The sequence below is a fragment of the Ranitomeya imitator genome, chromosome 1 (genome assembly GCF_032444005.1).
Source record: "Ranitomeya imitator isolate aRanImi1 chromosome 1, aRanImi1.pri, whole genome shotgun sequence".
Lineage (NCBI taxonomy): Eukaryota > Metazoa > Chordata > Amphibia > Anura > Dendrobatidae > Ranitomeya > Ranitomeya imitator.
Genome location: NC_091282.1, coordinates 656,295,535 through 656,320,206, shown reverse-complemented (window position 1 = coordinate 656,320,206; position 24,672 = coordinate 656,295,535). Strand labels below are relative to the sequence as shown.

Below are 24,672 nucleotides of genomic sequence, written 5' to 3'. Positions count from 1 at the left end.
ACCTGGGTATCTCCTGTATATAATTATATGTACAGCTGGTATAACCCGGGCATCTCCTGTATATAATTATATATGTACAGCTGGTATAACCCGGGCATCCCCTGTATATAATTATATATGTACAGCTGGTATAACCTGGGTATCTCCTGTATATAATTATATATGTACAGCTGGTATAACCTGGGTATCTCCTGTATATAATTATATATGTACAGCTGGTATAACCCGGGCATCCCCTGTATATAATTATATATGTACAGCTGGTATAACCTGGGAATCTCCTGTATATAATTATATATGTACAGCTGGTATAACCTGGGAATCCACTGTATATAATTATATATGTACAGCTGCTATAACCTGGGCATCTCCTGTATATAAGTATATATGTACAGCTGCTATAACCTGGGCATGTTCTGTATATAGTTATATATGTACAGCTGGTATAACCTGGACATCTCTAGTATATAATTATATATGTACAGCTGGTATAACCCGGGCATCCCCTGTATATAATTATATATATACAGCTGGTATAACCTGGGAATCTCCTGTATATAATTATATATGTACAGCTGGTATAACCCGGGCATCTCCTGTATATAGTTACCGTATATATGCACAGCTGGTATAACCTGGGCATCTCCTGTACATAATTATATATGTACAGCTGGTATAACCTGGGAATCCACTGTATATAGTTACATATGCACAGCTGGTATAACCTAGGCATGTCCTGTATATAATTATATATGTACAGCTGGTATAACTTGGGTATCTCCTGTATATAATTATATGTACAGCTGGTATAACCCGGGCATCTCCTGTATATAATTATATATGTACAGCTGGTATAACCTGGGAATCCACTGTATATAATTATATATGTACAGCTGCTATAACCTGGGCATCTCCTGTATATAGTTACCGTATATATGCACAGCTGGTATAACCTGGGCATCTCCTGTATATAATTATATATGTACAGCTGGTATAACCTGGGAATCTCCTGTATATATGGTAATTATATATGTACAGCTGGTATAACCTGGGAATCCACTGTATATAATTATATATGTACAGCTGCTATAACCTGGGCATCTCCTGTATATAAGTATATATGTACAGCTGCTATAACCTGGGCATGTTCTGTATATAGTTATATATGTACAGCTGGTATAACCTGGACATCTCTAGTATATAATTATATATGTACAGCTGGTATAACCCGGGCATCCCCTGTATATAATTACATATATACAGCTGGTATAACCTGGGAATCTCCTGTATATAATTATATATGTACAGCTGGTATAACCCGGGCATCTCCTGTATATAGTTACCGTATATATGCACAGCTGGTATAACCTGGGCATCTCCTGTACATAATTATATATGTACAGCTGGTATAACCTGGGAATCCACTGTATATAGTTATATATGCACAGCTGGTATAACCTAGGCATGTCCTGTATATAATTATATATGTACAGCTGGTATAACTTGGGTATCTCCTGTATATAATTATATGTACAGCTGGTATAACCCGGGCATCTCCTGTATATAATTATATATGTACAGCTGGTATAACCCGGGCATCCCCTGTATATAATTATATATGTACAGCTGGTATAACCTGGGTATCTCCTGTATATAATTATATATGTACAGCTGGTATAACCTGGGTATCTCCTGTATATAATTATATATGTACAACTGGTATAACCCGGGCATCCCCTGTATATAATTATATATGTACAGCTGGTATAACCTGGGAATCTCCTGTATATAATTATATATGTACAGCTGGTATAACCCGGGCATCCCCTGTATATAATTATATATGTACAGCTGGTATAACCTGGGAATCTCCGGTATATAATTATATATGTACAGCTGGTATAACCTGGGAATCCACTGTATATAATTATATATGTACAGCTGCTATAACCTGGGCATCTCCTGTATATAGTTATATATGTACAGCTGGTATAACCTGGGCATCTCCTGTATATAGTTATATATGTACAGCTGGTATAACCTGGGAATCCACTGTATATAGTTATATATGTACAGCTGGTATAACCTGGGAATCCACTGTATATAATTATATATGTACAGCTGCTATAACCTGGGCATCTCCTGTATATAATTATATATGTACAGCTGGTATAACCTGGGAATCCACTGTATATAGTTATATATGTACAGCTGGTATAACCTGGGAATCCACTGTATATAGTTATATATGTACAGCTGGTATAACCTGGGAATCCACTGTATATAGTTATATATGCACGGCTGGTATAACCTGGGAATCCACTTTATATAGTTATATATGCACGGCTGGTATAACCTGGGAATCCACTGTATATAGTTATATATGCACGGCTGGTATAACCTGGGAATCCACTGTATATAGTTATATATGTACAGCTGGTATAACCTGGGAATCCACTGTATATAGTTATATATGTACAGCTGGTATAACCTGGGAATCCACTGTATATAGTTATATATGCACGGCTGGTATAACCTGGGAATCCACTGTATATAGTTATATATGTACAGCTGGTATAACCTGGGAATCCACTGTATATAGTTATATATGCACGGCTGGTATAACCTGGGAATCCACTTTATATAGTTATATATGCACGGCTGGTATAACCTGGGAATCCACTGTATATAGTTATATATGTACAGCTGGTATAACCTGGGAATCCACTGTATATAGTTATATATGTACAGCTGGTATAACCTGGGAATCCACTGTATATAGTTATATATGCACAGCTGGTATAACCTGGGAATCCACTGTATATAGTTATATATGCACAGCTGGTATAACCTGGGAATCCACTGTATATAGTTATATATGTACAGCTGGTATAACCTGGGAATCCACTGTATATAGTTATATATGCACGGCTGGTATAACCTGGGAATCCACTGTATATAGTTATATATGCACAGCTGGTATAACCTAGGCATGTCCTGTATATAATTATATATGTACAGCTGGTATAACTTGGGTATCTCCTGTATATAATTATATGTACAGCTGGTATAACCCGGGCATCTCCTGTATATAATTATATATGTACAGCTGGTATAACCTGGGTATCTCCTGTATATAATTATATATGTACAGCTGGTATAACCCGGGCATCCCCTGTATATAATTATATATGTACAGCTGGTATAACCTGGGAATCTCCTGTATATAATTATATATGTACAGCTGGTATAACCCGGGCATCCCCTGTATATAATTATATATGTACAGCTGGTATAACCTGGGAATCTCCGGTATATAATTATATATGTACAGCTGGTATAACCTGGGAATCCACTGTATATAATTATATATGTACAGCTGCTATAACCTGGGCATCTCCTGTATATAGTTATATATGTACAGCTGGTATAACCTGGGCATCTCCTGTATATAGTTATATATGTACAGCTGGTATAACCTGGGAATCCACTGTATATAGTTATATATGTACAGCTGGTATAACCTGGGAATCCACTGTATATAATTATATATGTACAGCTGCTATAACCTGGGCATCTCCTGTATATAATTATATATGTACAGCTGGTATAACCTGGGAATCCACTGTATATAGTTATATATGTACAGCTGGTATAACCTGGGAATCCACTGTATATAGTTATATATGTACAGCTGGTATAACCTGGGAATCCACTGTATATAGTTATATATGCACGGCTGGTATAACCTGGGAATCCACTTTATATAGTTATATATGCACGGCTGGTATAACCTGGGAATCCACTGTATATAGTTATATATGCACGGCTGGTATAACCTGGGAATCCACTGTATATAGTTATATATGTACAGCTGGTATAACCTGGGAATCCACTGTATATAGTTATATATGTACAGCTGGTATAACCTGGGAATCCACTGTATATAGTTATATATGCACGGCTGGTATAACCTGGGAATCCACTGTATATAGTTATATATGTACAGCTGGTATAACCTGGGAATCCACTGTATATAGTTATATATGCACGGCTGGTATAACCTGGGAATCCACTTTATATAGTTATATATGCACGGCTGGTATAACCTGGGAATCCACTGTATATAGTTATATATGTACAGCTGGTATAACCTGGGAATCCACTGTATATAGTTATATATGTACAGCTGGTATAACCTGGGAATCCACTGTATATAGTTATATATGCACAGCTGGTATAACCTGGGAATCCACTGTATATAGTTATATATGCACAGCTGGTATAACCTGGGAATCCACTGTATATAGTTATATATGTACAGCTGGTATAACCTGGGAATCCACTGTATATAGTTATATATGCACAGCTGGTATAACCTGGGAATCCACTGTATATAGTTATATATGTACAGCTGGTATAACCTGGGAATCCACTTTATATAGTTATATATGCACGGCTGGTATAACCTGGGAATCCACTGTATATAGTTATATATGTACAGCTGGTATAACCTGGGAATCCACTGTATATAGTTATATATGTACAGCTGGTATAACCTGGGAATCCACTGTATATAGTTATATATGTACAGCTGGTATAACCTGGGAATCCACTGTATATAGTTATATATGTACAGCTGGTATAACCTGGGAATCCACTGTATATAGTTATATATGCACAGCTGGTATAACCTGGGAATCCACTGTATATAGTTATATATGCACAGCTGGTATAACCTGGGAATCCACTGTATATAGTTATATATGTACAGCTGGTATAACCTGGGAATCCACTGTATATAGTTATATATGCACAGCTGGTATAACCTGGGAATCCACTGTATATAGTTATATATGCACAGCTGGTATAACCTGGGAATCCACTGTATATAGTTATATATGCACAGCTGGTATAACCTGGGAATCCACTGTATATAGTTATATATGCACAGCTGGTATAACCTGGGAATCCACTGTATATAGTTATATATGTACAGCTGGTATAACCTGGGAATCCACTGTATATAGTTATATATGCACAGCTGGTATAACCTGGGAATCCACTGTATATAGTTATATATGCACGGCTGGTATAACCTGGGAATCCACTGTATATAGTTATATATGTACAGCTGGTATAACCTGGGAATCCACTGTATATAGTTATATATGCACGGCTGGTATAACCTGGGAATCCACTTTATATAGTTATATATGCACGGCTGGTATAACCTGGGAATCCACTGTATATAGTTATATATGTACGGCTGGTATAACCTGGGAATCCACTGTATATAGTTATATATGTACAGCTGGTATAACCTGGGAATCCACTTTATATAGTTATATATGCACGGCTGGTATAACCTGGGAATCCACTGTATATAGTTATATATGTACAGCTGGTATAACCTGGGAATCCACTGTATATAGTTATATATGCACAGCTGGTATAACCTGGGAATCCACTGTATATAGTTATATATGCACAGCTGGTATAACCTGGGAATCCACTGTATATAGTTATATATGTACAGCTGGTATAACCTGGGAATCCACTGTATATAGTTATATATGCACGGCTGGTATAACCTGGGAATCCACTGTATATAGTTATATATGTACAGCTGGTATAACCTGGGAATCCACTGTATATAGTTATATATGCACGGCTGGTATAACCTGGGAATCCACTGTATATAGTTATATATGTACAGCTGGTATAACCTGGGAATCCACTGTATATAGTTATATATGCACAGCTGGTATAACCTGGGAATCCACTGTATATAGTTATATATGCACAGCTGGTATAACCTGGGAATCCACTGTATATAGTTATATATGCACAGCTGGTATAACCTGGGAATCCACTGTATATAGTTATATATGCACAGCTGGTATAACCTGGGAATCCACTGTATATAGTTATATATGTACAGCTGGTATAACCTGGGAATCCACTGTATATAGTTATATATGCACAGCTGGTATAACCTGGGAATCCACTATATATAGTTATATATGCACAGCTGGTATAACCTGGGAATCCACTGTATATAGTTATATATGTACAGCTGGTATAACCTGGGAATCCACTGTATATAGTTATATATGCACAGCTGGTATAACCTGGGAATCCACTGTATATAGTTATATATGTACAGCTGGTATAACCTGGGAATCCACTGTATATAGTTATATATCTACAGCTGGTATAACCTGGGAATCCACTGTATATAGTTATATATGCACGGCTGGTATAACCTGGGAATCCACTTTATATAGTTATATATGCACGGCTGGTATAACCTGGGAATCCACTGTATATAGTTATATATGTACAGCTGGTATAACCTGGGAATCCACTGTATATAGTTATATATGTACGGCTGGTATAACCTGGGAATCCACTTTATATAGTTATATATGCACGGCTGGTATAACCTGGGAATCCACTGTATATAGTTATATATGTACAGCTGGTATAACCTGGGAATCCACTGTATATAGTTATATATGTACAGCTGGTATAACCTGGGAATCCACTGTATATAGTTATATATGCACAGCTGGTATAACCTGGGAATCCACTGTATATAGTTATATATGCACAGCTGGTATAACCTGGGAATCCACTGTATATAGTTATATATGTACAGCTGGTATAACCTGGGAATCCACTGTATATAGTTATATATGCACAGCTGGTATAACCTGGGAATCCACTGTATATAGTTATATATGTACAGCTGGTATAACCTGGGAATCCACTGTATATAGTTATATATGCACAGCTGGTATAACCTGGGAATCCACTGTATATAGTTATATATGTACAGCTGGTATAACCTGGGAATCCACTGTATATAGTTATATATGCACGGCTGGTATAACCTGGGAATCCACTTTATATAGTTATATATGCACGGCTGGTATAACCTGGGAATCCACTGTATATAGTTATATATGTACAGCTGGTATAACCTGGGAATCCACTGTATATAGTTATATATGTACAGCTGGTATAACCTGGGAATCCACTTTATATAGTTATATATGCACGGCTGGTATAACCTGGGAATCCACTGTATATAGTTATATATGTACAGCTGGTATAACCTGGGAATCCACTGTATATAGTTATATATGTACAGCTGGTATAACCTGGGAATCCACTGTATATAGTTATATATGCACAGCTGGTATAACCTGGGAATCCACTGTATATAGTTATATATGCACAGCTGGTATAACCTGGGAATCCACTGTATATAGTTATATATGTACAGCTGGTATAACCTGGGAATCCACTGTATATAGTTATATATGCACGGCTGGTATAACCTGGGAATCCACTGTATATAGTTATATATGTACAGCTGGTATAACCTGGGAATCCACTGTATATAGTTATATATGCACAGCTGGTATAACCTGGGAATCCACTGTATATAGTTATATATGCACAGCTGGTATAACCTGGGAATCCACTGTATATAGTTATATATGCACAGCTGGTATAACCTGGGAATCCACTGTATATAGTTATATATGTACAGCTGGTATAACCTGGGAATCCACTGTATATAGTTATATATGCACAGCTGGTATAACCTGGGAATCCACTGTATATAGTTATATATGCACAGCTGGTATAACCTGGGAATCCACTGTATATAGTTATATATGTACAGCTGGTATAACCTGGGAATCCACTGTATATAGTTATATATGCACGGCTGGTATAACCTGGGAATCCACTTTATATAGTTATATATGCACGGCTGGTATAACCTGGGAATCCACTGTATATAGTTATATATGTACAGCTGGTATAACCTGGGAATCCACTGTATATAGTTATATATGCACAGCTGGTATAACCTGGGAATCCACTGTATATAGTTATATATGTACAGCTGGTATAACCTGGGAATCCACTGTATATAGTTATATATGCACGGCTGGTATAACCTGGGAATCCACTGTATATAGTTATATATGTACAGCTGGTATAACCTGGGAATCCACTGTATATAGTTATATATGCACAGCTGGTATAACCTGTGAATCCACTGTATATAGTTATATATGCACAGCTGGTATAACCTGGGAATCCACTGTATATAGTTATATATGCACAGCTGGTATAACCTGGGAATCCACTGTATATAGTTATATATGCACAGCTGGTATAACCTGGGAATCCACTGTATATAGTTATATATGTACAGCTGGTATAACCTGGGAATCCACTGTATATAGTTATATATGCACAGCTGGTATAACCTGGGAATCCACTGTATATAGTTATATATGCACAGCTGGTATAACCTGGGAATCCACTGTATATAGTTATATATGTACAGCTGGTATAACCTGGGAATCCACTGTATATAGTTATATATGCACAGCTGGTATAACCTGGGAATCCACTGTATATAGTTATATATGTACAGCTGGTATAACCTGGGAATCCACTGTATATAGTTATATATGTACAGCTGGTATAACCTGGGAATCCACTGTATATAGTTATATATGCACGGCTGGTATAACCTGGGAATCCACTGTATATAGTTATATATGCACGGCTGGTATAACCTGGGAATCCACTGTATATAGTTATATATGTACAGCTGGTATAACCTGGGAATCCACTGTATATAGTTATATATGCACAGCTGGTATAACCTGGGAATCCACTGTATATAGTTATATATGTACAGCTGGTATAACCTGGGAATCCACTGTATATAGTTATATATGTACAGCTGGTATAACCTGGGAATCCACTGTATATAGTTATATATGCACGGCTGGTATAACCTGGGAATCCACTGTATATAGTTATATATGCACGGCTGGTATAACCTGGGAATCCACTGTATATAGTTATATATGTACAGCTGGTATAACCTGGGAATCCACTGTATATAGTTATATATGCACGGCTGGTATAACCTGGGAATCCACTGTATATAGTTATATATGTACAGCTGGTATAACCTGGGAATCCACTGTATATAGTTATATATGCACGGCTGGTATATGTTATTACAGCACAGGCCCACAGGTAGAGAGATGTATACTGCGTGCACTGTTGGTATCATGTTGTGTACCGCAGCTGGCACATTACCGCTACGCTCCAGGCCCTGCAGTGTTTACGAGTTATTGCTGTATTTTGTAAGCAATTTAAAAAAACATAACATGCCGCCTGTGGGCGCACACACTGCACTGGGCGGAGAGGGAAGAGTTAACCAGTATGTGTCTAGACTGGCAGCCTCTTGTGAGCACGATTCTCTCCCCGGAGGTGATCTACACACGTTTACACAGATGTGCTTTGTGGGAAGTAATTCATGCAAGTTCACCTGAACCGCTGCCAGATAAAATCACACTAGTGACAGCTAAAATCCAAAAAGTTGCACAGGGGGCGCCATCACTTTAAATAAAACGATACAGTCCATCAAATAACATGGCTTCATGCCATGGGGTAAGATTTGGGTAGTGCCGAGTCTCTCTGACCTGTGTCACCTCAGATATATTTGAAATACCCTGTGAAATCATGCCATATAACATGGACATCCTCAGAAGGGCTTCACATTGTAGGATGTGGGGCATAAAAAGGGGCATTGAGGGGGGCTGGGCATGGCTTGTGGTCAAAGGTCTTCCCAAACCTCAATTCAGATCTAATTGGTGTTGAGTTGCCTTTCTTTTCGAGTTCTTTGGTTTCATAGACTTTCCTCTGAGTTGTTGGCTTTTATCTAGGGCCATGAAGACAGCCTAGGGGACCTTTCTGTCACAACAAGCCATGACCATGGGGTCTCGGTGGACACAAAGCCCAACTCTGTGCCGGCTAAAATAGAGGGCAGGAAATCGAGAACATCCTCCACATGTTGTATGTAGAGGTCCTCGAGCCTTTGCTCCAAGGATTAGACCCACTGTCGGGATGTCATCATCTCCATGGCCTCCGCCTGATGAGGCGTCACTGTATGTACGTGTCAGTATGAACAGAAGTGAGGGGGCAATCACCCGGCCTGCCATCCTCCCCTCCAATCCGAGAAATTACAAAAGGATAGGATCTGCTCATGGTCAGAGGCGGCCCTTTTACTTTCTGTAGCTGGTATACAGCATATACATCTGGGTTATACACTGCCATAACATTCCCCAGAGCCTATTGTGCCGCTCCTGTGTCAGTCTTTACTGCGGTCTGGCATTATATTCATGACTCTTGAAGCTCATAGTGCACCGAATGCAGGACTGACAAAACGTCGTATTCTAAGCTCCTATTTATTGTAAACCTGGCACAGGGCATACGTCCGGGATGATGGGAGTAGCGCTATTTACTGTTGGCACTGGTACTTGTCACGTCTCTGCCAGTCTAAACAGCACAGTGTTGTGTTGGCAACGATCCCTCCATCTCTATATGGGGCATTGCTGTTGCCAGACATAGCTATTCCATATAAAGAAAAAAGTAAAAAGGTGCCCCTCATGAGTATGCCTTGACTTTGCAGATACAAGACCGAAATAATATGTAATATAAAATTAATACCGCCATATACAGCACATACAAAATGTCCGTAAAGTGGTCAAATAATATGCATTAGACAAGTAAGAGCCCACATAATATTGTCATATAAAGAACAAATAAAGCAACTATAGAGTGCTGAAATATAATACAATATACAAGTAAGAGACCACATAATACTGCCATATACCGCTCATACAAAACTACTCTATAGTACTCCAGTATGCATATTACAGGCCCACATGCAATAAGCAGGCCATGTAAAGTCACCATATAGTGCCAAAGTAGCATGCATTGTACTAGAACCCAAATAATATTGCCATACACAGCCAATACAAAAACATTGCGTAGTGCCAAAGTAGTATGCATAATACTGCCATATACAGCCTATATAAACACTGTAATGAGCCCAACTAATATCCATTACACAAGAAAGAGCCCATGTATTACTGACATATAAGCCACCATATAGTGCTAAAATGATATGCAATACACAACCAACAGCACACCTAATATTGCCATACACAGCTCATATGAAACAACCGCCTAGTGCTCAAGTAATACTACCATATAGTTCCCACATAATAATACATGTCTATCTCCAAATATCCCTATACAATGCTAAAAAAATCTGGGTAATGCCAGTTTGCTCCGTGAGTCCATGTTCACAATGGCCATCCAGTAAATGGGGTTCAATGTAACTACACCGCCACATATGCAATTATTTACGGGGTTGTAAAAGACGTACAGTTCACAGTGAGATGGATCCACGTCCCATTCTTAAAGTCCTCATCTGCGTGATGACGATCCAGAAACAGCACCCGACACTCATACCAGCCCTGGTCATCAGAACGGAGGGAGTCAATGCGTAGAGAAGCGCCTTCCTCTATCCGCGTGCGTCCTGTCAAGAGATGGATAAACAGCGTGAATAAGTCAGAAGGATGTAACTCGGTACACAGTGACTGCACCAGCAGAATAGTGAGTGCAGCTCTGGGGTATAATACAGGATGTAACTCAGGATCAGTATTGTAATGTATGTACACAGTGACTGCACCAGCAGAATAGTGAGTGCAGCTCTGGGATATAATACAGGATGTAACTCAGGATCAGTACAGGATCAGTAATGTAATGTATGTACACAGTGACTGCACCAGCAGAATAGTGAGTGCAGCTCTGGGGTATAATACAGGATGTAACTCAGGATCAGTACAGGATCAGTAATGTAATGTATGTACACAGTGACTGCACCAGCAGAATAGTGAGTGCAGCTCTGGGGTATAATACAGGATGTAACTCAGGATCAGTACAGGATCAGTAATGTAATGTATGTACACAGTGACTGCACCAGCAGAATAGTGAGTGCAGCTCTGGAGTATAATACAGGATGTAACTCAGGATCAGTACAGGATCAGTAATGTAATGTATGTACACAGTGACTGCACCAGCAGAATAGTGAGTGCAGCTCTGGGGTATAATACAGGATGTAACTCAGGATCAGTACAGGATCAGTAATGTAATGTATGTACACAGTGACTGCACCAGCAGAATAGTGAGTGCAGCTCTGGAGTATAATACAGGATGTAACTCAGGATCAGTACAGGATCAGTAATGTAATGTATGTACACAGTGACTGCACCAGCAGAATTGTGAGTGCAGCTCTGGAGTATAATACAGGATGTAACTCAGGATCAGTATTGTAATGTATGTACACAGTGACTGCACCAGCAGAATAGTGAGTGCAGCTCTGGAGTATAATACAGGATGTAACTCAGGATCAGTACAGGATCAGTAATGTAATGTATGTACACAGTGACTGCACCAGCAGAATAGTGAGTGCAGCTCTGGGGTATAATACAGGATGTAACTCAGGATCAGTACAGGATCAGTAATGTAATGTATGTACACAGTGACTGCACCAGCAGAATAGTGAGTGCAGCTCTGGGGTATAATACAGGATGTAACTCAGGATCAGTATTGTAATGTATGTACACAGTGACTGCACCAGCAGAATAGTGAGTGCAGCTCTGGGGTATAATACAGGATGTAACTCAGGATCAGTATTGTAATGTATGTACACAGTGACTGCACCAGCAGAATAGTGAGTGCAGCTCTGAAGTATAATACAGGATGTAACTCAGGATCAGTACAGGATCAGTAATGTAATGTATGTACACAGTGACTGCACCAGCAGAATAGTGAGTGCAGCTCTGGAGTATAATACAGGATGTAACTCAGGATCAGTACAGGATCAGTAATGTAATGTATGTACACAGTGACTGCACCAGCAGAATAGTGAGTGCAGCTCTGGGGTATAATACAGGATGTAACTCAGGATCAGTACAGGATCAGTAATGTAATGTATGTACACAGTGACTGCACCAGCAGAATAGTGAGTGCAGCTCTGGAGTATAATACAGGATGTAACTCAGGATCAGTACAGGATCAGTAATGTAATGTATGTACACAGTGACTGCACCAGCAGAATTGTGAGTGCAGCTCTGGAGTATAATACAGGATGTAACTCAGGATCAGTATTGTAATGTATGTACACAGTGACTGCACCAGCAGAATAGTGAGTGCAGCTCTGGAGTATAATACAGGATGTAACTCAGGATCAGTACAGGATCAGTAATGTAATGTATGTACACAGTGACTGCACCAGCAGAATAGTGAGTGCAGCTCTGGGGTATAATACAGGATGTAACTCAGGATCAGTACAGGATCAGTAATGTAATGTATGTACACAGTGACTGCACCAGCAGAATAGTGAGTGCAGCTCTGGGGTATAATACAGGATGTAACTCAGGATCAGTATTGTAATGTATGTACACAGTGACTGCACCAGCAGAATAGTGAGTGCAGCTCTGGGGTATAATACAGGATGTAACTCAGGATCAGTATTGTAATGTATGTACACAGTGACTGCACCAGCAGAATTGTGAGTGCAGCTCTGGGGTATAATACAGGATGTAACTCAGGATCAGTAATGTATGTACACAGTGACTGCACCAGCAGAATAGTGAGTGCAGCTCTGGAGTATAATACAGGATGTAGCTCAGGATTAGTAACGTAATGTATGTACACAGTGACTGCACCAGCAGAATAGTGAGTGCAGCTCTGGAGTATAATACAGGATGTAACTCAGGATCAGTAATGTAATGTATGTACACAGTGACTGCACCAGCAGAATAGTGAGTGCAGCTCTGGAGTATAATACAGGATGTAGCTCAGGATCAGTAATGTAATGTATGTACACAGTGACTGCACCAGCAGAATAGTGAGTGCAGCTCTGGGGTATAATACAAGATGTAACTCAGGATCAGTACAGGATCAGTAATATAATGTAATGTATGTACATAGTGACTGTACCAGCAGAATAGTGAGTGCAGCTCTGGGGTATAATACAGGATGTAACTGAGGTTCAGTACAGGATCAGTAATGTATGTACACAGTGACTGCACCAGCAGAATAGTGAGTGCAGCTCTGGAGTATAATACAGGATGTAGCTCAGGATCAGTAACGTAATGTATGTACACAGTGACTGCACCAGCAGAATAGTGAGTGCAGCTCTGGAGTATAATACAGGATGTAACTCAGGATCAGTACAGGATCAGTAATATAATGTAATGTATGTACATAGTGACTGTACCAGCAGAATAGTGAGTGCAGTTCTGGAGTATAATACATGATGTAACTCAGGATCAGTAATGGAATATACTGTATGTACACAGTGACTGCACCAGCAGAATAGTGAGTGCAGCTCTGGAGTATAATACAGGATGTAACTCAGGATCAGTAATGTAATATACTGTATGTACAGAGTGACTGCACCAGCAGAATAGTGAGTGCAGCTCTGGAGTATAATACAGGATGTAACTCAGGATCAGTAATGTAATATACTGTATGTACACAGTGACTGCACCAGCAGAATAGTGAGTGCAGCTCTGGAGTATAATACAGCATGTAACTCAGGATCAGTTATGTAATATACTGTATGTACAAAGTGACTGCACCAGCAGAATAGCGAGTGCAGGTCTTGAAGTGAAATACTAGATGTAACTCAGGATCAGTAATGCAATGTATGTACATAGTGACTGCACCAGCAGAATAGTGAGTGCAGCTCTGGAGAGAAATACTAGATGTAACTCAGGATCAGTAATGCAATGTATGTACACAGTGACTGCACCAGCATAATAGTGAGTGCAGCTCTGGAATATAATACAGGATGTAACTCAGGATCAGTAATGTAATGTATGTACACAGTGAATGCATCAGCAGAATAGTGAGTGCAGCTCCAGGGTATAGCACAGGATGTAATTTAGGATCTGTACAGGATCAGTAATGTAATGTATGTACACAGTGACTGCACCAGCAGAATAGTGAGTGCAGCTCTGGGGTATAATACAGGATGTAACTCAGGATCAGTAATGTAATGTATGTACACAGTGACTGCTCCAGCAGAATAGTGAGTGCAGCTCTTGTGTATAATACATGATGTAACTCAGGATTAGTACATGATCAGTAATGTAATGTATGTACATGGTGACTGCACAAGCAGAAGAGTGAGTGCAGCTCTGGGGTATAATACAGGATGTAACTCAGGATCAGTACAGGATCAGTAATGTAATGTATGTACTGTACATAGTGACTGCACCAGTAGAATAGTGAGTGCAGCTCTGGGGTATAATACAGGATGTAACTCAGGATCAGTACAGGATCAGTAATGTAATGTATGTACTGTACATAGTGACTGCACCAGTAGAATAGTGAGTGCAGCTCTGGGGTATAATACAGGATGTAAGACTGTGGAGACCTGGGTGGGTTGAACAGGTCGGTCACAGTTTATTAATTAAATAATCAGAGAAAGGGCAATTACATATCGTAACGAGCGGCTCGCGCCGAGCTCCTGTCCGTGATCGACAGGGGAATTGGCCCAACGAGCGGTTACGACCTTTGCCCTCCTCCGCTTTTTCCGCTGTGACTTAATAAAGGTTACCAGGGTTAGTTATATCAACATGCATGATAAAAAATTTTTTTTTTTTTTTTAAATTACAACATAATTCACACATTTACATTCTCCTGCGGGTTAGTTTAATCATTAGCCTTTAAAAGGGAGGGTGGGTGGGACAAAAGCTTCCAGGTGTCCTGCCGGGAGTGAAAGAGAAAGTTCCCGGCCGGACACCTGGATTTAACCCCTGTAGGAGTGGCCGTAGGACCCCTCCCCTCTAGTGCCCACTGGCCGGCTGGGGGTCTTCTAATTAGTGCATCACTAAGGTGGGAGTGATGCTAGGGGGGAAATGGCACAGACCACCTTTTCATCAGCTCTCTGTGTGCTCCCCAGTCAGAGACGCGTACCTTATTCAGTACCGCGTCTGCCACTCAGGATCAGTACAAGATCAGTAATGTAATGTATGTACATAGTGACTGCACCAGCAGAATAGTGAGTGCAGCTCTGGGCTATAATACAGGATGTAACTCAGGATCAGTACAGGATCAGTAATGTAATGTATGTACACAGTGACTGCACCAGCAGAATAGTGAGTACAGCTCTGTGATATAATACAGGATGTAATTCAGGATCAGTACAGGATCAGTAATGTAATGTATGTACACAGTGACTGCACCAGGAGAATAGTGAGTGCAGCTCTGGGGTATAATACAGGATGTAACTCAGGATCAGTAATGTAATGTATGTACACAGTGACTGCACCAGCAGAATAGTGAGTACAGCTCTGTGATATAATACAGGATGTAATTCAGGATCAGTACAGGATCAGCAATGTAATGTATGTACACAGTGACTGCACCAGCAGAATAGTGAGTGCAGCACTGGGGTATAATACAGGATGTAACTCAGGATCAGTAATGTAATGTATGTACACAGTGACTGCACCAGCAGAATAGTGAGTGCAGCTCTGGAGTGAAATACTAGATGTAACTCAGGATCAGTAATGTAATGTATGTACACAGTGACTGCACCAGCAGAATAGTGAGTACAGCTCTGTGATATAATACAGGATGTAATTCAGGATCAGTACAGGATCAGTAATGTAATGTATGTGCACAGTGACTGCACCAGCACAATAGTGAGTGCAGCTCTGGGGTATAATACAGGATGTAACTCAGGATCAGTACAGGATCAGTAATGTAATGTATATACACAGTGACTGCACCAGCACAATAGTGAGTGCAGCTCTGGGGTATAATACAGGATGTAACTCCGGATCAGTACAGGATCAGTAATGTAATGTATGTGCACAGTGACTGCACCAGCACAATAGTGAGTGCAGCTCTGGGGTATAATACTGGATGTGAATATCTGCACGGGGGGGCACACAGTCCAAGCTTGTTTGCTGTCCACAATGTTTTACTGCTTTTCACAGTAAGTAGAAATGTGAGGAATATGGGTTGTGTTGAGGCTTAGATCTGACTCTACAGCTCACTGTTCTGCACATGTCAACATGGTGCTATACAATTTTAAAGGGAGAATACATCACACAATAGAAAACTCCACACTGGCCTAGCAGTGTTACTGCACACTCATTTCTGCCATTGTGATTGAAGACAGACACTGCGCACACTTTAAAGGTAAAAACTGCAACGTCTCACTGTCACAACACTGTAAATAATGTGATAATGAGATAGAGGGTATGTGCACAGGATCAGGACTGGCTCAGGATTTGACGCAGGTGAAGTCTGCACCAAATATATTGGGGTATAGTCCCACGGTCAGTAAACGCTGCAGGTTGGATGCTGTGTACATGCGCAATGTCCAACCTACAGCGTCCAGCTGTTACAGCATAGTGGATGCCCACTATGCGTGCACTGATGCCTGCAGAGACGGACATGCGGATCATCTTTTCAGACCGCAGCATGCCAATTTATGTAGCGGAGACGCTCAGTCTCCACTGCATAAATTACCCATACACTTTATTAAATGCAGTAAAATCGCATTATCTTCCCAATCACATGAGTATTAAGTGGGGAACGCAGCTTACTACGCATGTGCACGAATTTAAATAATGGTAAACCTTGTGACACAGCTGGAATCACACGACACAGGAAGTGGAGGAAAGCAAAGAGAGAGGTCCCCTGCTTTTTAATAAATAAATAATAAAAAATAGCGTGTGTGCCCCCTATATTTGTTAACCAGCCAGAGTAAAGCAGACTACTGGGACTGATATTTCAGGCTGGTAGGGATCCAGTATCCATGAACCTTACCAGCCTGATAATAACACCAGGCCGCAGTAGTCTGCTCACATTGGATGGTAAGCAAAAAGAGTGGGATCCCCTACAAAAAAAAATAGTGTGGGGTCCTCCTATTTTGTTAACAAGCCAAGGAAAAAGCAGATAGCTGCGGCCTGGTATTCTCAGGCTGGCGAGGCCCATGGATTTTGGCCCTCACCAGCCAAAAAATAGCAGCCCGCAGCCGCCCCACAATTGGCGCATCTTCCAGGAGATGAGGGCTTAGTTGGAATTAGGCGATGCAGTAAGTATGGTTTAATTAAGATCTATTAAAGGAATCTGTCATTATTTCAATTAAAAGTCTTTATTTACCATGTAACTATAGGACTAGTAATGGATAGGATTCTTATAGATGCTTCTCCACTACTAATCCGTGGACTTCATGTCACCAGACAATACAAATGTGACATCAACCCCACAAATATGAACCCCACTTGCCACCGCTACAGGGCAAGTGGGATGAGCCGAGTAAAGTGCCACAATTGGCGCATCTTTGGCTGCAGGCTGCTATTTTTGGCGAGGGCCAAAATCCTGAGAATACCAGGCTGCAGCTGTCTGCTTTTTCCTTGGCTGGTTAACAAAATAGGAGGACCCCACACTATTTTTTTTGTAGGGGATCCCACTATTTTTGCTAACCATCCAAGGTGAGCAGACTGCTGCGGCCTGGTGTTATCAGGCTGGTAAGGTTCATGGATATTGGATCCCTACCAGCCTGAAATATCAGTCCCAGTAGTCTGCTTTACTCTGGCTGGTTAACAAATATAGGGGGCCCGCACGCTATTTTAAAAAAAATATATTTATTTATTTATTTATTTATTGAAAAAGGAGGAGACCTCTCTCTGTGCTTTCTTCCATTTCCTGTGCCATGTACTTCCAGCTGTGTCACAAGATTTACCATTATTTATGTGCGTTCCCGCACTTAATATGCATGTGATTAGGAAGATAATGCGGTTTTATTGCATCTAATGAAAGTGGATGGGTAATTTATGCAACGAAGACTGAGCATCTCCGCTACATAAATAGACATGCTGCGGTCTGGAAAGACGCGCCGCATGTCAGTCTCCGCAGGGAAGTCGGAGGCGCCTCAGCACGCATAGTGCACAAGGGATTTCTTTAAATCCCATGCACTATGCTGCAACATCTGGCCGCTGGGGGTTGGAGGCTGCAGATGTATGCAGCGTCCAACCCCCAGCGTTTGCTGACCATGGGAACATACCAAGGGTCATGGATTCTGGGGCAACTCACACTACAAAATCACAGGAGGGAATTGTATAAAGGAATGTTGTCTCTTGGCTGTGTAGATGGGACACTGAACAGGGCAGGCCGAACTGACACAGGAATGTTATGATGGCCATCACTTCTGATACAAGTGCCTTTTAAGGACAGAGCAAGGCACAGATTTTGAGTTCTGCACTTTTAAAAAAAGAAGTTCCCAGATCTCTCCTGTGATTGTGACTTCTATTTACTATAGACAAAACAACAGAAAAAAACCCATGATCAGAGGGCCTAATGGAGGTCACTATGGCAAGGAGAGGTTAAAAGGTTAAAGGTCAATTGCATTAAGTGCTTTATAATGTGGTGTTATTAGCAAGCAGATCAATCAAACAGAACAGAACCATACAACAAGAAAAGGACATCACTTGAGAAGCTAGTGCAAATATATGTACTTACGAATATAAAAAACTAAAATACTGCCCCTATGTGCAAGAATATAACTACTATAATACTGCCCCCTAGGTACAAGAATATAACTACTATAATACTGCCCCTATATACAAGAATATAACTACTAGAATACTAATCCAATAGTGATCCTCCTATACAGCTATATAGAGATCGCTTCAAACCAAAATGTCATATCAGTAATGAGAATAGAAGGAGCAACACAATCAGGAATAACGTATAACAATTTGATTAAATATGTATAATAAAAACATATCACATGTAAACACTAGGGGAGAGAAAAATACTTAGAACAAAAATATTAACTAAGGACAGGGGTACTGGGTTCCCTGTCACTCACTGTCCCCTATATACAAGAATGTAACTACTATAATGCTAACTCCTAAGTACAAGAATATAACTACTATAATACTGACCCTATGTACAAAAATATAACTACTATAATACTGTCCCCTATATACAAGAATGTAACTACTATAATACTGCTCCTATGTACAAGAATATAACTACTATAATACTGCTCCTATGTACAAGAATATAACTACTATAATACTGCCCCTATGTACAAGAATATAACTACTATAATACTGCTCCTATGTACAAGAATATAACTACTATAATACTGACCCTATGTACAAAAATATAACTACTATAATACTGTCCCCTATATACAAGAATGTAACTACTATAATACTGCTCCTATGTACAAGAATATAACTACTATAATACTGACCCTATGTACAAAAATATAACTACTATAATACTGTCCCCTATATACAAGAATGTAACTACTATAATACTGCTCCTATGTACAAGAATATAACTACTATAATACTGCCCCTATGTGCAAGAATATAACTACTATAATACTGCTCCTATATACAAGAATATAACTACTATAATACTGCTCCTATGTACAAGAATATAACTACTATAATACTGCCCCTATGTACAAGAATATAACTACTATAATACTGCTCCTATGTACAAGAATATAACTACTATAATACTGCCCCTATGTACAAGAATATAACTACTATAATACTGCTCCTATGTACAAGAATATAACTACTATAATACTGACCCTATGTACAAAAATATAACTACTATAATACTGTCCCCTATATACAAGAATGTAACTACTATAATACTGCCTCCCATGTACAAGAATACAACTACTATAATACTGTTCCTATATATAAGAATATAGCTACTATAATACTGCCTCCTATATACAAGAATATAACTACTATAATACTGCCTCCTATATTCAAGAATATAACTTCTATAATACTGCCTCCTATGCACAAGGATATAGCTACTATAATACTGCCACCTATGTACAAGAATATAACTACTATAATACTGCCTATGTACAAGAATACAACTACAATAATACTGTCCCCTATATACAAGAATGTAACTACTATAATACTGCCTCCTATATACAAGAATATAACTACTATAATACTGTCCCCTATATACAAGAATATAGCTACTATAATACTGCCCCCATGTGCAAGAATATAGCTACTATAATACTGTTCCTATATATAAGAATATAACTACTATAATACTGCCTCCTATATACAAGAATATAGCTACTACAATACTGCCTCCTATATACAAGAATATAACTACTATAATACTGTCTCCTATATACAAGAATATAACTACTATAAGACTGTACCCTATATAGAAGAATGTAACTACTATAATACTGCCCCTATATACAAGAATATAACTTCTATAATACTGCCTCCTATGTACAAGAATATAACCACTATAATACTGCCTCCTATATACAAGAATATAGCTACTACAATACTGCCTCCTATATACAAGAATATAACTACTATAATACTGCCTCCTATGTACAAGAATATAACTACTATAATACTGCCTCCTATATACAAGAATATAACTACTATAATACTGTACCCTATGTACAAGAATATAACTACTATAATACTGCTCATATATATAAAAGAATATAACTACTATAATACTGCCTCCTATATACAAGAATATAACTTCTATAATACTGCCTCCTATGTACAAGAATATAGCTACTATAATACTGCCACCCATGTACAAGAATATAACTACTATAATACTGCCTATGCATAAGAATACAACTACTATAATACTGTCCCCTATATACAACAATGTAACTACTATAATACTGCCTCCCATGTACAAGAATATAACTACTATAATACTGCCTTCTATATACAAGAATATAACTACTATAATACTGCCTCATATGTACAAGACCATAACTACTATAATGCTGCCTCCTATATACAAGAATATAACTACTATAATACTGTCTCATGTACAAGAATATAACTACTATAATACTGTCCCCTATATACAAGAGTGTAATTACTATAAAACTGCCTCATAGGTACAAGAATATAACTACTATAATACTGTCCCCTATATACAAGAATGTAATTACTATAATACTGCCTCTCATGTACAAGAATATAACTACTATAATACGGTCCCCTATATACAAGAGTGCAATTACTATAAAACTGCCTCTCATGTACAAGAACTACTATAATACTGTCCCCTATTTACAAGAATGTAACTACTATAATGCTAACTCCTATGTACAAGAATATAGCTACTATAATACTGCTCCTATGTACAAGAATATAACTACTATAATACTGACCCTATGTACAAGAATATAACTACTATAATACTGCCACCTATGTACAAGAATATAACTACTATAATACTGCCACCTATGTACAAAACTATAACTACTATAATACTGCCTATGTACAAGAATACAACTACTATAATACTGCCCCCATGTACAAGTCTATAACTACTATAATACTTCCTATGTACAAGAATAAAACTACTATAATACTGTCCCCTATATACAAGGATGTAACTACTATAATACTGCCTCCTATATACAAGAATATAACTACTATAATACTGCCCCATATACAAGAATAGCTACTATAATACTGTTCCTATATATAAGAATATAACTACTATAATACTGCCTCCTATATACAAGAATATAACTACTATAATACTGTCTCCTATGTACAAAAATATAACTACTATAATATTGCCTCCTATATACAAGAATATAACTACTATAATACTGTGCCCTATATACAAGAATGTAACTACTATAATACTGCTCCCATGTACAAGAATATAACTACTATAATACTGTCCCCTATATACAAGAATGTAAGTACTATAATACTGCCTCCTATATACAAGAATATAACTACTATAATACTGCCCCCATATACAAAAATAGCTTCTATAATACTGTTCCTATATATAAGAATATAACTACTATAATACTGCCTCCTATATACAAGAATATAACTACTATAATACTGTCTCCTATGTACAAGAATATAACTACTATAATATTGCCTCCTATATACAAGAATATAACTACTATAACACTGTCCCCTATATACAAGAATGTAACTACTATAATACTGCTCCCATATACAAGAATATAGCTACTATAATACTGTTCCTATATATAAGAATATAACTACTATAATTCTGCCTCCTATATACAAGAATATAACTACTATAATACGATCTCCTATGCACAAGAATATAACTACTATAATACTGACCCTATGTACAAGAATATAACTACTATAATACTGCTCCCATGTACAAGAATATAACTACTATAATACTGTCCACTATATACAAGAATGTAATTACTACAATACTGCCTCTCATGTACAAGAATATAACTACTATAATACTGTCCCCTATATACAAGAATGTAACTAGTATAATGCTAACCTCTATATACAAGAATATAGCTACTATAATACTGCTCCTATGTACAAGAATATAACTACTATAATACTGACCCTATGTACAAGAATATAACTACTATAATACTGCCACCTATGTACAAGAATATAACTACTATAATACTGCCTATATACAAGAATATAACTACTATAATACTGTCCCCTATATACAAGAATGTAATTACTATAATACTGCCTCCCATGCACAACAATATAACTACTATAATCATGTCCCCTACATACAAGAATTTAACTAGTATAATGCTAACCTCTATGTACAAGAATATAGCTATTATAATACTACTCCTATGTACAAGAATATAACTACTATAATACTGTCCCCTATATACAAGAATGTAACTACTATAATACTGCCTCCAATGTACAAGAATATAATTACTATAATACTGCTCCCTATATATAAGAATATAACTACTATAATACTGCCTCCTATATACAAGAATATCTACTATATAAAGCTGAAAGTGTGTGTGTGTGTATGTGTGTATGTCCGGGATTGGCATCTGCACGGTCGCAGCTACACCCACAAAATTTTGCACAGTCACACGTCTGGACCCCGAGAGCGTCATAGGTTATGTTGTGAGGTGAAATTTTAACCCTGCGCGTTCCAATTCACCAAACAATTTTGCCCCTATCTACATAATGGGGAAAAAAGTGAAAGGAAAAGTGTTGGAGGTGTCGCAGCTACAGCCACAAAATTTTGCACAGTCACACGTCTGGACCCCAAGAGCGTCATAGGCTACGTTGTGAGGTGAAATTTTAACCCCGCGCTTTCCAATTCACCAAACAATTTTTTTCCCTATCTACATAATGGGGAAAAAGTGAAAGGAAAAGTGTTGGAGGCAAATTGACAGCTGCCAGATGTGAACAAGGGGGACTTAAAGAATGAGAGCGATGGCGCCAAAGAGTATATACCGTACAGTTGCTAAGGTGGGGCCCCGACATGGGATACTCACCACACACGGGGATATGAACACACACAAAATGCGCCACACACTACCACGTGCTTGAACACATATACCACCCTCAGCACACATTTCACCACTCATACACCAACCTCGCCACATAAAAGTCGAAACACTAAAGTCGCCGCTCAAAACTCGCCACGTGCAAAACTCGCCACATGCAAAAACTAGGCTCACGCAAAACTCGCCACAAGTGCAAAACTCACCTCATGGAAAACTCGCCACACGCAAAACTTGCACACGCGGAAAAATTGCCACATGCACAAAAGTTGCAACACATGCAAAAGTTGCCTCACACAAAACTTGCACATACTCAAAAGGCACCACACATAAAACTCGCCACGCGCAAAACTTGCCATGTGCAAAACTTGCTGCACACAACTTGCTACACTAAC

The 24,672-nt window shown here is 38.7% G+C and overlaps 1 protein-coding gene across 1 annotated transcript in view; it reads right to left on the bottom strand.

Annotated features, from left to right (window-relative positions):
• Positions 1 to 24,672, bottom strand: part of IGSF9 (immunoglobulin superfamily member 9) — a 143,991-nt gene that overhangs the window by 88,366 nt on the left and 30,953 nt on the right. Inside the window, exon 4 of the mRNA XM_069728767.1 lies at positions 11,282 to 11,434. Within this exon, the coding sequence (XP_069584868.1) occupies positions 11,282 to 11,434 (153 nt within the window). The remainder of the gene's footprint in view (positions 1 to 11,281; positions 11,435 to 24,672) is intronic.